The following is a 15,103-nucleotide window of genomic DNA, read 5'->3' as shown; positions in this document are numbered from 1 at the left end:
GAAATGTACCAGGGAAGGACAGCCAGCAGTGATTGAGCAGGGAGGCTTTAGGTTAGACAAAAATCCATTACTTGATCCCAGCTTGCAGCAGAGGTAAGGTGAAGCACCAGAGCAGCTCAGCAAGCATCAAAGCCAGCTGCCTTTCCCGAGAGCTGGAAGCAATTGAAGGCACTTGTGGAAAGCATCTCAGAGCAGCTCAAAAGATGCTTCCCTATGGGAGTGTTCACGAGACAGGAGTTGCTCTCAGTGGGTTTGCCTGCCTCAGTCAGCTCCAGCCAGCATGACGTTGGTGACTTCCCATATCTTCGGGGGGAGGGCTCTTGGGCAGGGGCCGAGTCCTGGAAAGCAACTGATGGTTAAACTCAGGCAGAGGTGCTGGCACAAGGCTCTGCATTTTCTGAAGCGCAGGTTGTTTTTTTAAACCATTACCTCTGGGGTGTCTCTTTGTGCTGTGGAAAGGGGCAAGGAAAGGCTATTGAGCCACTCTGACCATTGCTCAGAAAATAAGATATTTGGAAGTCAAGGCCTTCCAGGGTCCAAATCGTAAGACACAGCATTTTTGGAGCTGCGGTCTGCACAGGAGCTTTGCCCAACCTCCCTCCAGATGGGCAAATCTAATCAGGCACTGCTGGTTTTCCCCAGGGGAAGATGATGATGATGATGAATGTGGGGAGGAGAAGCTGCCCTCCTGCTTTGACTACGTGATGCACTTTCTGACCGTCTTCTGGAAGGTCCTTTTTGCCTTCGTGCCCCCAACAGACTACTGGAATGGCTGGGCTTGCTTTGTTGTCTCCATCCTCATGATTGGCCTCCTGACAGCTTTCATTGGCGACCTGGCATCCCACTTTGGCTGCACCATTGGCTTGAAGGACTCCGTCACTGCCGTTGTGTTTGTCGCCCTTGGGACATCGGTGCCAGGTGAGCACAACCAGGGGTTTGTTGTGAAGGTCCATCTCCACCCAGGCTGGGTTTGGGGTTGAAGTTGGGGTTGGGCTGAGGAAGAACTGAGCTCTGAAAGGTCCCAAAGCACAGGTTTGAGATACGTGTGGAAATTGATTTTCAGTCTCAGATGGGCTGGAAGGATAGAACCAGGATGTGGATTCAGTCCCATGGGAATTATTTCAAGGACCATGCCACTGCAAAGACTGTGAAGTATCTATTTCTGTGAGCAGCCTCCGTGGTATCCACTTTCAGAGTTGGAATTGGTCTTTGGTTAAAATGCTGCTTGCGTTGGCAGTCCTGCATTTTAAGCATCTGCTGCTTTAACCTTGTTCCTGGGTGAATTAAGTGTGACTCCATACTCAGGGCACACTTTCCAGCATGGACACATTTGTGTGAGACCAGGTTCAGATGGATCGAGGTGAGGTTGCTGATCTAGGGGAGCTGCCTGAAATGCAACTTGTGAAATTCTGGAGATTCCCATATCAGCGTGGATAAGAGAGCCTGTGCCTTTCACTCACTTTCTCCTATGGGCTGTGCTGGGCAGGCAGAGCCTGATTTCTGAACAACGGGCTCTGACACACCTCAACCATCCATTGCATCAGTCACACCTTCCCTCACCACCTTCAAACTTCCAGTTATCAGCACACAGATGCTCAAAGATCCTGAAATTGTCCTAATCCTACTGAAGGCAAAGAGAAGTACAGAACTGAAAGAAAGAACAGATCTGGGACAAGGAACAGAAGGAGCATTTTTTTAGACCTCTGGCCAGTAGAAGCTTTAGGCAGAAGGCTTTTTCACATGTTTGACCGTCAAAATCTTCCCTCCTGTTTTTGCTGACATAAGGTGGCATTTAAGAAGTTCTTTTTTAGAATACATTGGGCTACTCTTGTCTCAGTTGGCCCCCAGGTGGTGCTGTGTTAGCTGGGTGCTGGTTGAACTCCTCCATACTCCAGGAGAAGGGCAGGCATCAGAGGAGAGTACAGAGAAATCAACACTGACAGGGACCCTCCCTGCATTGAAAGCACTGCTCAAACTTACAGAAGTGCAGGTGTTGTTTCTACATTCATCCCTTCTCCCCCAGTGGCAGCTGCAGAGCCATGGAGGCATCAGCACTGTCCCACAACTCTATTACTGCACCATGATCTATGTCTTTTCCTTCCCTTAGCAATCAGGTGCATTTCCATGGCAGCTTTTTTATAAAAATAAAGCAGACTTTTTATTTACTTTGCTGCAAATAGATCCTCTCTCTGTGCTTATATGTGCCCATCCCTTCCTGTTCCATGGAACTGGATCTTAGTGCCAGGCTGCACTTTGCCATCTCCCCTTGGAGCCCACTGGGGAGGAATGGAAAGGAAATTCTGTAGAATTAAAAAACGTGAAATATGATCTCGCTGTTTTCTTTTCATAAGCCACACTGGGCTGCCTGTACTCAAGGTGATCTGGGAGTGCAGATATGTTCAGGACTCATCTTCTCATTGTTAGCCGAGAGTGCTCACCTGAACAAACCCACGGTCTAATCTCTCCTGCTCTTCCTTCTCCCTGCAGATCCAGAGTGGGTTTGGATGTAAAATCAGCACTTCTCCGTGATGCAGATCGGTGTCATGCTGGTCTGCCAGACACAAGGTTTTCCATTAAAATAGCCAGCCAAGTTTTATCACTAGTATTAAAACTGGCAGAGCACCTGGGCAAGCATGCACCCACCCACACGGTTTTTCTTCCCAAGGGATGGAGGGTGACCTGATTTACCAAAGTGTCAGGACCTGCACAAGGCACTGGACTTCAGGGAGGCAAAAGGTGCTAGAGGCCATACTGGGGGAAGCCCTGTATTTCTGACCACTGAGATTTCTCCCCTGTGCATTTCCAGGCCCTGATGGTCAGGAAGAACCTGATGGCCCCCTGATTCCTTGGAATTTCCATTAGAAGGGGCTGTTCCTATCTCCTTACCCATTACTTTCTTCCCCCAGATGTTGCCGTTGACATTTGTCCCCAAGCTGCCCTCTTCTCCTGGGTGTTTCTTAAGGTTTTCTCCCCATCTTTCCTTTGCAGACACGTTTGCCAGCAAAGTAGCAGCAACGCAGGACCAGTACGCAGACGCTTCCATTGGGAATGTCACCGGGAGCAACGCTGTGAACGTTTTCCTGGGCATTGGGGTGGCCTGGTCCATCGCAGCCATCTACCACGCGGCGCACGGACAAGCCTTCCAAGTCTCCCCTGGCACACTGGCCTTCTCCGTCACCCTCTTCACCATTTTTGCTTTTATCAGTGTGGGAGTGCTGCTCTACCGACGGAGACCTGAGATCGGAGGTGAGCTGGGCGGGCCGCGGACTTCCAAGCTGCTCACATCCTCACTCTTTATCCTCCTCTGGCTCTTGTACATATTCTTCTCATCTCTGGAAGCCTACTGCCACATAAAGGGCTTCTAAAGGGACAAGCAGAGATAGTAAATATGTGTATATCTATATATATCTATATAGAGTGATATATAGGTATAGATATAGATATAGATATAAAGCTGTGTATAATGAACAGAGAAAGAATAAAAGAGATTTGCCATGTTCACATATCTGCTGATGGAAAGCGGCTTTGGAGCATCCTTTGAACTAGGCAGGACCCCAAAGCCAGCAGGACCCCTCGCCAGTCAGCGGCCCCAGCCAGGAGCCAGGGGCAGGGCCCTTTCTGCAAATCGACCAACAGGAACAGCCGATGGCCATCGAGCCCCTTCCCATCACTGACTCCCACCTGCTGGCCCCTGGGAAGATGGATGTGAAGGCAAGCGGGGTGCATCGGTGTGAGGAAGGTCAGAGTAGCTGGTGAGAAACAGAGCAGTGGGCAAGGGAAGGAGAGGAAAGCAAGGGTTCTGATCTCCCACCACCATCCAGCTGCCTTTGCTACTCGGGAACAGGCCCCCTGGCCCTGTTGGAGAGGAGCAAGAGACCGAACTGAAGACAAGGGGAAACTGGGAGCTTTCTAAGGACAGAACACAAACCGTTTTCGTCATTGATTTGGGGTTGGTTTTTTTGTTTCGTTTTGGCGTGTATACAACTAGCATTTCCCACCCACATGCTCCTCACCTTTCCCTGTCCATGCTTTGGGGGGCGCAGTTGCAGCCTCGTGTCCAGTGTCCCAAGCTGAGGCTGCATAGAGCGGCGGGAGCCTTCGTCCCACTCCTCTGCCTCCTCGGGCATGCTGTCATGGTACTTGTAACATTTGCATGAATGAATTGAAATCTATCTGTATATAGCATCCTATAGCGATAGTCCTTCCAATCATGTGGGTTGAGCATTGCAGATTACAAGCGTTTTCTTTTCACTGGGTTCTATTTATTTTTAGTTAGTTCGGTTTTGCCATAGGGTTTTTAATTGTTTGTTTGTTTGTTTGTTTCCTCTTAGCGGGGGTGGAAAGGATGGAAAGCTCTCCCCACTTACTACTCGTGGCGTGGGTCCATGAGAAGCAATAACAGCCATGCAGTTGTAGGTTTTCAGGGAAGGAAAACCCACACCCCAGAGACTTCAAGCTCTGTCCAGCTGTGTGGATGGAGGTCCTCTGATGTGCTGAAAGCTGGTGTGAAGGCCTCCTTTGCCTCACAGGAGGTTTTACACAAGGTCCCAGGGAGTGGGGCGAGCAGTCTGAGGGGAACAAATGTGGCTGACTCCCAGCACCTCACATGCTTCTGCCTTTCGAGTTGGTGGCTGCCTCAAAGCCCTTGGCCCCCTGCTATTCCCTGTGTCCCCAGAGGTGTACTGACAGCCACTGTTTCTGAGTGTTAAGCCATCAGGACCAGTCCCCAAAGCTGCTCCCTTCCCACAGCCATTTGGAGGCAGAATAATCCAATGTAAGGTCTGAAGGGCTGTACAAGATCTCCCACCCCTCTGAGTGTAACCAGAAAGCATTCCCCCAGGAAAAGGTCATATTTTACACTCTCTGAATCAAAAAATCACTGGACAGGATGAGACAGGGAGGTGTAACTTGGCATCACTGCCCTGATGCCAGGAGTTCAGGCTGGGGTAAAAAGGCAAGCCAGGGAAATGTGGGTGTGGACCTCCCCAGGATGCAGCACAGGGGAGACACTGGGCACTGGTATTGAGAGATGTCTTCTGACCCGATGCCCTTGCCAGGCTTCCTGACATGCCAGGCAAACTCCCAGCCTGCAAGTCCATGCAGCCCACTCAGCTGGAAACCATGTCTGATGCTTGTACCATAACCAGCTGGCTGGGAGTATTTGTACTCATCTTGAACTATCTGTGGAAATTTTAATTAAACAGCTATAAGGTTTTCTCTAGGAATATGAAGTTAAGGGGTTTTTGGTTTTTTTCTTCTCGAGCCTTTTTTCACTTTTGATTTGTTTGGGGGTTTTTCATTTTTGTTTCTCATTGTTTTGGGGGAAAAATCAAACACAGATGCAGATTGTTCAGGTTTATGATTACCTTTAGTACAATGATTTCATTTTCCTCTGTTTGGCTTCATTTTTTACTCTGTGTGTATTGCCCACCACTACAGGGAGTGAGTCCACTAATTGTGATGATCCTTATCAATGGTACACAATGCACAGAAAAATAAAGTTTGTAATGATTCCTGATGGATCCAGTACTGCTCCTGCATATTCTCTATGGAAAACCCTTCTCTCCCCTCCAGCTATTTCCCCTTTGTACCCATCTCTCCTTGACTCATTGGTTTGCCGTGTTCCTGCCACTGGCAGGGGCAGTGGTGCCTTGGCACAGCCACCCCTGCCCCATCTCATGCCCTTCCTTCCACTCCATCTCCATGATGCCTCAGGCTGCGACACAGCCAGGGCTCACAGCCCACTCCACTCTCAGGGGGATGCAGAAAACCACCCAGAGACAGAGCTGCAGGGCAACCCACCCTCCTGGGGCCAGAAGCTGCTCCTGTGCTGGCTTGCCCTAGGCTTGGGGAGTGCCGTGGGGTGTTCCCCCAAGGTACCAAGCAGCTCTTTCTTCTTGTGTCCTCTACAGAACTGCTCCTGCTCTTGCTACAGCCTCACAGTGACCTGTGCTGGGTTAAGCCATGAGCTAACTATGAGGGAGAATGCAAGAGATGCATTACCAGGGCAGGTTCCATGGGTGCCAAAGCAGGTCTGAGACATCCCACGAGGCTGGGCTGCTCTAAGAGGTGCCTGGCCATGCTCCAGACTGGGTGCCATGGGCCGTTTCAGACCCATGTGCCTCGACACAGGTCAGCCAGCACTGAGGAGGAGAAAAGTCTCCAAATGCCCAGGGATGTTGCTCCTCCCTGTGTTTCATCCAGCATCTGTTGAGCTGTCCCCAGATAAACCCTCCCTGCAGTGCTTGGGAGGTCCAGATCTGACAGCTGAACTCAAACAAGCCTTGGAGATGGGCCCCAGGCAAGCACTGCCTTCAAGACTCCCCAGCAGAGAGCACGGCCAGCAATGTCCATGTGCTTTTCCAAGGCAGCAGATTGTGAAAACAAAGCAGCTCTTCTGACCCAGTAATTGCATCTGCTGAAAGGTGATGTTGGTGTTTTCCCCTCCTCATTTGCTTCTTCAGAATGAATTGCCTTCGCTGAAGTAATTAACAAGTCAAATGGGACTTGTGTAGCCACTCAGGTTAGCAGGCAGTAAATAACTCTTCTGCTCACAGAGCTTTCCAAAGGGAATGGAGGAACTTGCTTAGGACAAGGCCTAAATCACAGGCTAAACACCATCCCTGCTCATGCAGTTGCTGTCTGCCAGATGAGAACTTTTGGGCATCTTTAACAAGGCTGTGCAGTGTGATGTGAGTGTGCCCAGTGGCTTATGGAGGGGTCACAGGGGAGTAGTGAGGGGAAGCAGCATTCCCAAGGGTGCCAGGCCTGCTGTTCTGTACAGTTTCCTCTTTAAACCACACTCTCCAAAGGCAGAAGAGAACTGCCCTCCCCAAGAAGACACCAGCACTGGCTGGGAGGCAACAGGAGGAAGAACATCCCCGGCACAGTCATGTCTTGTCACAGCTCAGCTCTGTGGATCCCCTCTCTCATGCCAGAACTCTCCCATCTCTTCCTCGTCCAGCCTCCCCACCCTTGTCGGCACAGGGAGAACAATGAGCATCTTTGATAAAGGCCTGGGTTTATGGATATTGCCAGAAGCAGCAGTTTAAACCCTTGGCCTCCATCCATCTGCCTGCTCCATTTACTCTGGCCCCTTCTCATCACCTCACCAGCCAAAGGCAAACCTTTCCATGGAAAAGGATGCAGCAGGTGTCCAAAGGACATTCAGAGACAGACACCCAAATAATTCCACAGGCTGCTGCCAAGCATGTGCCAAGCAGAAGGAACAGCCCTAACCATCTCGGACAAACCATATTGCCAGCTCTTCAGGGTTCAGTGGGCATGGAGGGAAATCCCAGTCACACACTGAACACTGGAAAAGGCGCAAAAAAAGGGAAAGAGCCGCAGATCTGCAGTGTCTCATGGCTGAGCCCAGCTGAACTGCCACCTGTGCCAGGGCAGCACAGGAGCTGCTCAATCTCAAGGTGTGAACCCCTCAGCTCCAACCAAATGAGGCTCCTACCCCTGTGGTGCCTCTGGGGCGAGGAGTGATCGCAAGATTCGTTTGTGAATCTTCATCCCCACTCCCTGAAAGGACAGAGGGAAGAAGAGAGGCCTGGAGTCTGCTGTAGTCACGAGCCTGGCTGTGAACTCACTGCACTATTTCTGATGGGGGCAGGGACTGGGGAGCCAGAGCCCTGTGTTATTGTTACAGTTATTTTTAAATTCTTGGGTAAGAATCATCAACATCGGTGGCCATATACATAACTCAGGAGGAAGTTCAACTACATTCCTGGAGAGACAGAGCTGAGCATAGCCAGAAAGTGACAGAAAACTTAATGCTGGATGGTGTAATTCTAGGACAAAGCCTTGCATTATTTTCTGTAGGCTTTGGTGCCCAAGACCACCTGGAGAAATGTGTTTGCAGAGCACCTGGAACCTCTCTGGTCTCTCTGAGCATGCAATGACCAACTACTGGTGTCTACACATGTGCTCAGCACAGCTGTGGAAAAACCTGTTTATCTTGTAAAAAATTGACTTGCACAGGAAATCACCCAGAGGCATCCTTATTCAATAAAGGGATAGTAAATACAGTGAGATTCCTCACCTTTTAAGAACGTGAGCCTTTCTGCTATTGGAACTGGAGGTGCCAAGAACCTCTTGCCAGCCAGCAGCACCCTTCACACAGAAGGAAGGGATACTGCAAGGGAAAGGGGCCTGCCTGGCCAAGTAGGAGCTGTTATCAGCAAAGATAGACAGGAGCTTGCTTCTCCCAGCAGGATTTTCTGCCTGTGGGATGCCCCTGAGAGCATCCAAGGAGTCTCCACAGGGTCTTGCTCTCTCTCTCTCTGGAGCATCTTGAGTCTTGCCCTTGGGACCCAGTGCCCCCAGGGTGGTTCACAGCCTCTCCTGCAGGCTCTGCACTCTCCCTTGGTTCCTTCCCCTTTTCCAAAGGGAATGCCAGCTTGGTGCTGCCCTCACTACGGGTGTGGAAGAGGGCACTGGGGCACCCACTGTTCTCAAAGCAGGTGCTGTGGAGCCACTGATGGAACTGGGTGTTCCAGTGGGATGCCCAGCATCGGAGGGCATGGGGAAGGGACAAGGGTCTCACCTAGATCTGGAAACCTTGTTCAAGCACTGCCACAGCATAACCTTTGCCATGGCTGCCAGAGCACAGGCATGCACCTCGATTTTTGCACAGGTACAGCACAGCCTCCAGCTTCTCTGGCTGTCCATGGGCACCAATCCCAGGCAGTGTTTTTATCTTTTTGATCCAAAACAGCCCTTGGCCTGTTGTACTGCACCAGGAAAGCTTCCTGTCCCTCCCAGTACACAGCCTCACCCCTCAGTTCAGAATCCTCACAGTTCAGGTGGCAATGGGAAGGACCATTAGTGACGCACCATTAGTGACCCCACCTGGAGTCCTCCACATTCTGCCTCGAGTCATCTAATGGTCCCAAAATCGCTGTCTATGCTCAGGACAATCCAGCCTGCAGCTTGTTCTGTGCTTGCCATGAAGCCTCTTCACATTTCATCTTTTCCCAAGCTCCCTGCAGAGAAGCATTCTCTGTCCCTCCCTCCTGCCCCACAGCTGAGGGTTTCCTGTGTGGGATAGATTTCCTTTCTCACTGCATTGAACAATGACACTTGTTAGCTCAGCCTTGCTGTCTGTGTCTCAAGGCAAAGATGAACCACCCCACACGGTGGACCTGAGCCCCTACAAACCAAGGAGCAGACAAACTTCCACACAAACCTTAGCATGCTGAGCCCCTCCTGCTCATCACCCAGGCACAGTCACACCCAGAGGTACAGCTATGCCTCTGTTTGTGCCACTGTCCTTCACTCATTAGTCTGTGGAAGATTTTTTGCTGAATTTACAATATTATCAAGTTCCACAAGTGCTCCAACTCCACCCCCCACTCAAATGTGCCTCTATGCTTCCAAAACAAACTAATTTGCTTTATCTGGGGGTTCAAGGCTTTCCTGCCCTTGCTTGAAATGGGGAGTTTAAGCAGAGCAAGTCGCAATGGCTTGGGATGCTTATCCACACTTAGAGCTCCTGAAACCTTTCAGCACGTGGGAGACTGCCACAGGGCTCTCTCTCTCCCTGCACTTCCCGACCTCTTTGTTAAGGTGGGATTTATTTCTCCTCTATTACTTCCAGCTCAGAGGAGTCTCTTACAGATGGGAGGATGAGACCTGCATGGAACACAGCCTTGCTTTCCCCATGGATATTGCCATGTCCATGGCACTGCCATCCCCAGGAGTGTGTGCCCCTCTGCCCCAGCCCACACCCCCTGGCAGGCTCCACACTCACAGAAGTGTGAGGTTCTGGTAGTATCTCTTCTTTGCAGGTACTTAGAAACACTCAGAATTTCTAAGTCCCTGTGAAGTTGCTGTGCTGGCACAAGTGAGGTTGGATCCCAGCAGTGTAAATGTGTCCCAGAGCTTATTTGGGAACATTATTGAAAAGTTTTGCAATCCAGTAGCTTTGTGACTTGCAGGGATGTGAGGAGATGCACAAGTGGATTTCTCCTTGTTTTATGTAACACTGAGATGCCTTCCTTGCCTTCAGCTCCAGCCCTGGGCCTGCCCTGACCTTTCCTTGCAGTAGGAGCTGTGGATGAGCTGCCCCTTGGCTGAACTCCCCCTGTTCAAATGAGAACGAACTCTTGTGTTTGTATCTTCATTCGCTTGCCCCATGTTGTCTCCTTCATCTTGTGAGCTCTTGAGAAAAATGTGCCCATGCACGGAGCCTTGCAGGAGCCCTGCTTGTCCTGCTCTTAATGAGGAAACATACACTACTTTCTGCAGCTTGAGAGAGCAAAAGATGGCAATAATACCTCTTACAGTACAGGCACTGTGTTAGCAAGGAGGAAAATGTTTGGGTTTTTTTTCCCTGACAATACTCATCCTACTTCTTTTTTCCATAATGCATTAAGCATTAGGAGACACAGCTCTGCACACAGTCCAGCTCTCAAGACTACCTGTTGAGGACGTTGCTCAGAAATCCAGCAGTTTTATTTGTGGATGAAGGGCAGACAGAAGATGGTGAATTCTCCTACGATTCCTAGCTCCTTCTGGAAGACACACAGCCATGCTGGCAAAACCCAAAAAAAAGCATGGTTTTGTAATATGCAGCCCTTTGTATCCTGGGTCTCTGTGCCAAGAAGACCTGGCATGAGGTTGTGAAATCCAAATCACGAACTTCCTGAAGACCAGTCAGCAATGATGGGCATCTTTATCTCTCCTGCTGTTCAGAGAGGTCTCTGGTACACCTGGTGTTCACCACATGTGAACATCACCACTAATCAAGTGAGAAGAGAACACGGAGTAGACAGACCATGTTCTACCTCCCACCCCAAATACAAGCCCACAGGATATTCCCAGCAAAAAGCAGTCACACTGCCAGGCAGGCAGTCCTTGGGAAACCTCACCCATCTCAAAGGCAGCAGGTTCGCCATGGTGCTCGCTCCCCACTGCTCCCCAGATCGCTGCCATAAGGACAGGGCTGCTCGCAGCCCGGTATCCTGTAGGCACAGCCAAAGGAGGTGCCTGGGCTTGCTCATGGGAGCATCAGCCAGAGAAGCCTGCAAGGAGTGGCCAAAATATTTCAAAGGAGAAAGAAATGAGATGGGAATTAGCAAAAAACCCTACAGTAGGGGTAATTTAGATCCATCACATATTTTCTGCTATAATGAAGTGGTCCAATTATCTTGATGCTTGAGTGACCATTCCCGTTCTCAAAAGTCATTTCTACACACTTGAACAACTGCTCCTCCTTCTAGAGTAACCATCTCAGAAGGAAACACATCTTTCTTGGCAGAGATATGATTCATGTCAGCAGCTCCTCCCACTGTCCCTCCCAGGAACAGAGGGACACTTGGGCAGGGAGCTGCCTGCACAGCCTATACCAGGGCTGCTGGACACTCCCCACAGCAAGAGTCCCCTGGAACAGTGGGATGCAGGAGGGAAAGAGCTCAAAGTGGCTCTCTGAACCTGAGAAGTGATGGGGACAGCTGGTGGCTGGATGCAGCCCACGAAGGGAGGCAGACAGCAGGCGTGCAGTGAGTCTCCTCATGGGCACCCCATGCCAGGGTGGTGGCTGGGGACAGCACCAGCACCACCAAGTCAAGTTGTCCTCTGGAATTTAGGATGTGCTCCAGAAAGAATGGAGCACTCTAGAAAGAAAGAGAGCACTTTCCTGCTCTCCTCTGACAGCCACCAGTTTCTAAAAGCCACCAATGTGCCCCTGCTCAGCAGCCCAAGGGGAGCTCCCCGTGGCCCCTGGAGCAGCACAGGGCAGGCAGGCAGGGAGGAGGCTGTGACCACCCTTCCTGATGCACCCAAAGCCACCTGCCACAGTCATCCGTGTCACTCATCACACTCTGTGTGTCCCCTCTCACAACCATAAGGCACTCTAGGGCAGATCTTGTGCAAACTTTGACACACAGAGAGAGAGAGAGAGAGAGAGAGAGATCTCTGACAGCACAATCAGCCCCCTGGTCCTCCCACCAGGGACAGGGCAGGCAGACCCCAGCTGGACAAATTATTCCAAAGCTGGGGTGAGAGTTTGCAGAAGAACTGGTTTGCCTGGAGACAGAAACAAGAGCATGGGTCATAAATTCAACTCCACCTTCCCTCTGCCACCTGTGCCGTGCTTGGCGCCGTGAGCTGCCACTGCCCCAGCTTGTTCCCCAAGCTGAGGGTCACCCCCAGGCTCGGCAGCTGGAGCCCCCCAGTCTCTCTGTCTCTGTCACAGTTTCTCACAAATTCAATGGCACAATGCAGCTACACTATTTGAAAAGCCATAATATTTGTTGGTACGACTCTTTTATTACTGACAATTTATATATATATTTGTTGATAAAAGAGGTCATCTTGGGAGACATTTCCAGTCTACTGGAAAACAATTGTCCAATGCTGTATATTCTGTACATGCTGTATAAACAAAGCAAAATAAGTAAATCTAAATGTTTGGTGGACTCGGTGCCACATGCTGCAGGGGGAAATTGGGATCAGGCCCCTTCTTGGGCCTGAGCTTGGGCTCAGGGGTCCTAGCAGAGTCACCATCCTGCTGGGCTCTGGACACGGTCTAGGGCAGGATCTGGCCATGGTTCAACAGCAAAGCTTGCAGCTCCCTCGGTGCTTTTCCCCATAGGAAGGTGAAAGGGGGCAGCTTTGGGAGCGAGAGCGGCCACATTGACCTCGCTCCTGGGGCACAGCACAGGGCCATGCACAGGATCAATTGGGAACTCTCAGCATGCCTGGTGTCATCCACCTGGTGCCCAGCCCTCGGCCACCACCCAGCATGACATCTCTAAGTCTTAGAGGTCCAAGAGAGACGATTCACTGTGGGAAGACAGATGGTGATGGCAGAGACTGTCTCGGAGCATCCAGCTTCTCCAGCTCCTTCCCATGCCAATCCCAGCTGCTCTCCCTGGTGTGTTTTACAGCAGCCACGAGCTGTGACCTTCTAACCCAACACACGCTGTTAGAAAACCCGTTTCATATTTTCCGTGGTATCAATCTACAACTTTTGAAATTATTGGACACAGTCGTGGTAGCCTAAAAGTTGTGTTGAGCTAATATATTTTTCTATGTGGTGTTTTCCTATCAATAGAGAGTAGTGAATCCTATAGCTGAAAGTGAACTATTCAAAATAAATATATGACTGCAGAAAATATTTGTAAAAATTATTTATTTGAAATATTCTGCCAAAGAGAGCTCTCTAATGATCAATAAGATGTCATTTCTCTCTTTTTGCTCTGAATGTCATTGTGAAAGGACCTTTCTCATCATACCTTTTGAAGATTTTTTTTTATCTTTAAGGGCAAAGAAATATTCCAATGTTTTTTTACTAAAGTAGTAAATGGAGTAGTAAGGAGGCACGAGACAACTCTGCAAATGTGATAAACAGGATCCAGTAACAACCACTCTGAAAATCCAGTTTCTCCTGTAGTTCCACTGGCTGACAGATAGGGTTTGAACCCTGGGACAGCTGTCCAGCAGGAAGACCTTGGCTGCTGCTGCTGTGGCTGCTGTGTAGCTTACCCAAAGAAGAGAAATCTCCCGAGAATCCCATCCCCAGGCTTGGGGCATTTGGATCCCCTTGCATCCAATCTTAGCCTCTTCATTATTTATGGGCATGATTTATTTATTTATTTATTAGCCCTTAATAGGCTCTGTGGCATATGGGGAACCCTCACCCAGAGCTTAGTGGGGCTTCAGTCCAAAGTTATTCCCTCCACGCACCTGCCAGCAGCCCTGAACCAGTGGCACAGGGAATCCTGCTGGCATCCAGACCTGTCCCCTTCCTCACATGGGCACAGGGAAGGGGGCACTCAGCCACCAGGGGACACAGTGCTTTAGCAAGAGGATCCATCCCTGCAGATATTCAGCTAAAACAGGGGGAAGTACAGCCTTTTACCATGGAGAAGCTGCCTAGATTAGTCTTTTAGAAATTACTTTTTTTTTTATTATTGTAAAGAAAAAATCTTCTTTCCCTTCTTCATTTCTCCCTTTTGAAACAACTTTTCAATACTAGGGAAGGCCTTCATTATCTTCTGTGATCCCCAGGTCTGCTGCAGTGGAAATAAATCCTCAGCCATGTCTGTTAGGCTCCACCACTTCAAAGAGATTTTTGGCTCAGATTTTTTTCCCTTCTGAGCAGATTCAGTTTCTTAAATGTCTTGGTCATAAAGGTCTGGAGGAATAAATTGGTTAAAAAAAAAGAAATAAAAGACCTGTTCCAGTGAATGTGCTTCCACGAGCAATTCCACTTTTGACAACTCCCCCAAGGTCAGGCACGTGTGTGTTTTATTGGGAAGGCAGGTGGGAAAAGCATTTTCCAAGCCATAGGGTGTGATGGGTGTGATAACTGCTGTCCGTGGGGCATAGGTGGCACACTGCAGCCGTGGGGACCACGTGGCAGGGAATCTTTGTTCCTCTGTGCAATGGCCTCTCTAAATCCAGGGCTGTGCAGCTGCTGCGTCACAGAGAAATGCAAGTGAGACAGGGAAGACAATGGTGAGAAGAACTGGGTTTCTGATCACTGTGCATTTTGTTAATTAGTGAATTCAAATAGTTTTATTTTTACCAAAAACAGATAATCTTTATTCCAGTAAAGACAACTGTTAACTTGAGATATATATAAATATATATATATTATTTGAATGGTTTATATCCTGTTGCTCTAACTACATAAAATGGAAACATGTTGCAAGTTGTGTCATTTCAATATACAAAATAAATTACTTTTCCCTGCATGCTGCCTGGGTATGTTGTGATTTGAATTAAGATTTATATTTGAATTGCCTTATTCAAGAGGTTGTATGTTACCTAACTGGGGAATGACCTGGCACTGTTCATCACATTACATGTGTACTTGATGCTGTGTAATGTCAAATTCAGATGAGTCATCTGTCATCTATGTATTTTGTGGGAGATCTTTTATCTTGTTAAACTGTGATATGTAAACCTTCATTGCCTGAAAAAGTCACAGTTGTATAAATCAGTGTCTTCAGCTGTTTTCCTAATTTTAACACAATTCCTAACACAAAATATAGATGTTTGTAAATTCTTCATTCATTTGGTCTATTTTTATGTATGAGGCTTTTTCAATCTGGCAAAGCAATAAAATAAGGCAGTTTCCCCGGCA

General features: G+C 49.2%; 1 protein-coding gene across 6 annotated transcripts in view; it reads left to right on the top strand.

The window, feature by feature from the left end:
* SLC8A1 (solute carrier family 8 member A1) overlaps positions 1–15,103 on the top strand; it is a 114,854-nt gene extending 99,751 nt beyond the window's left edge. For 5 of the 6 annotated variants that reach the window (XM_088160867.1, XM_088160865.1, XM_088160868.1 and 2 more), the window contains 2 exons: positions 643–918; positions 2,989–15,103. In XM_088160867.1, coding sequence (XP_088016993.1) covers positions 643–918; positions 2,989–3,365 — 653 coding nt within the window. In that variant the 3' untranslated portion in view covers positions 3,366–15,103. The remainder of the gene's footprint in view (positions 1–642; positions 919–2,988) is intronic. The other variant, XM_088160866.1, reaches the window with a different exon arrangement.

The sequence above is a fragment of the Sturnus vulgaris genome, chromosome 3 (assembly GCF_052056855.1).
Source record: "Sturnus vulgaris isolate bStuVul1 chromosome 3, bStuVul1.hap1, whole genome shotgun sequence".
In the NCBI taxonomy this organism is placed as follows: domain Eukaryota; kingdom Metazoa; phylum Chordata; class Aves; order Passeriformes; family Sturnidae; genus Sturnus; species Sturnus vulgaris.
Note: the sequence above shows the minus strand (reverse complement) of the source record. Positions and strands in the feature narration are given on the sequence as shown.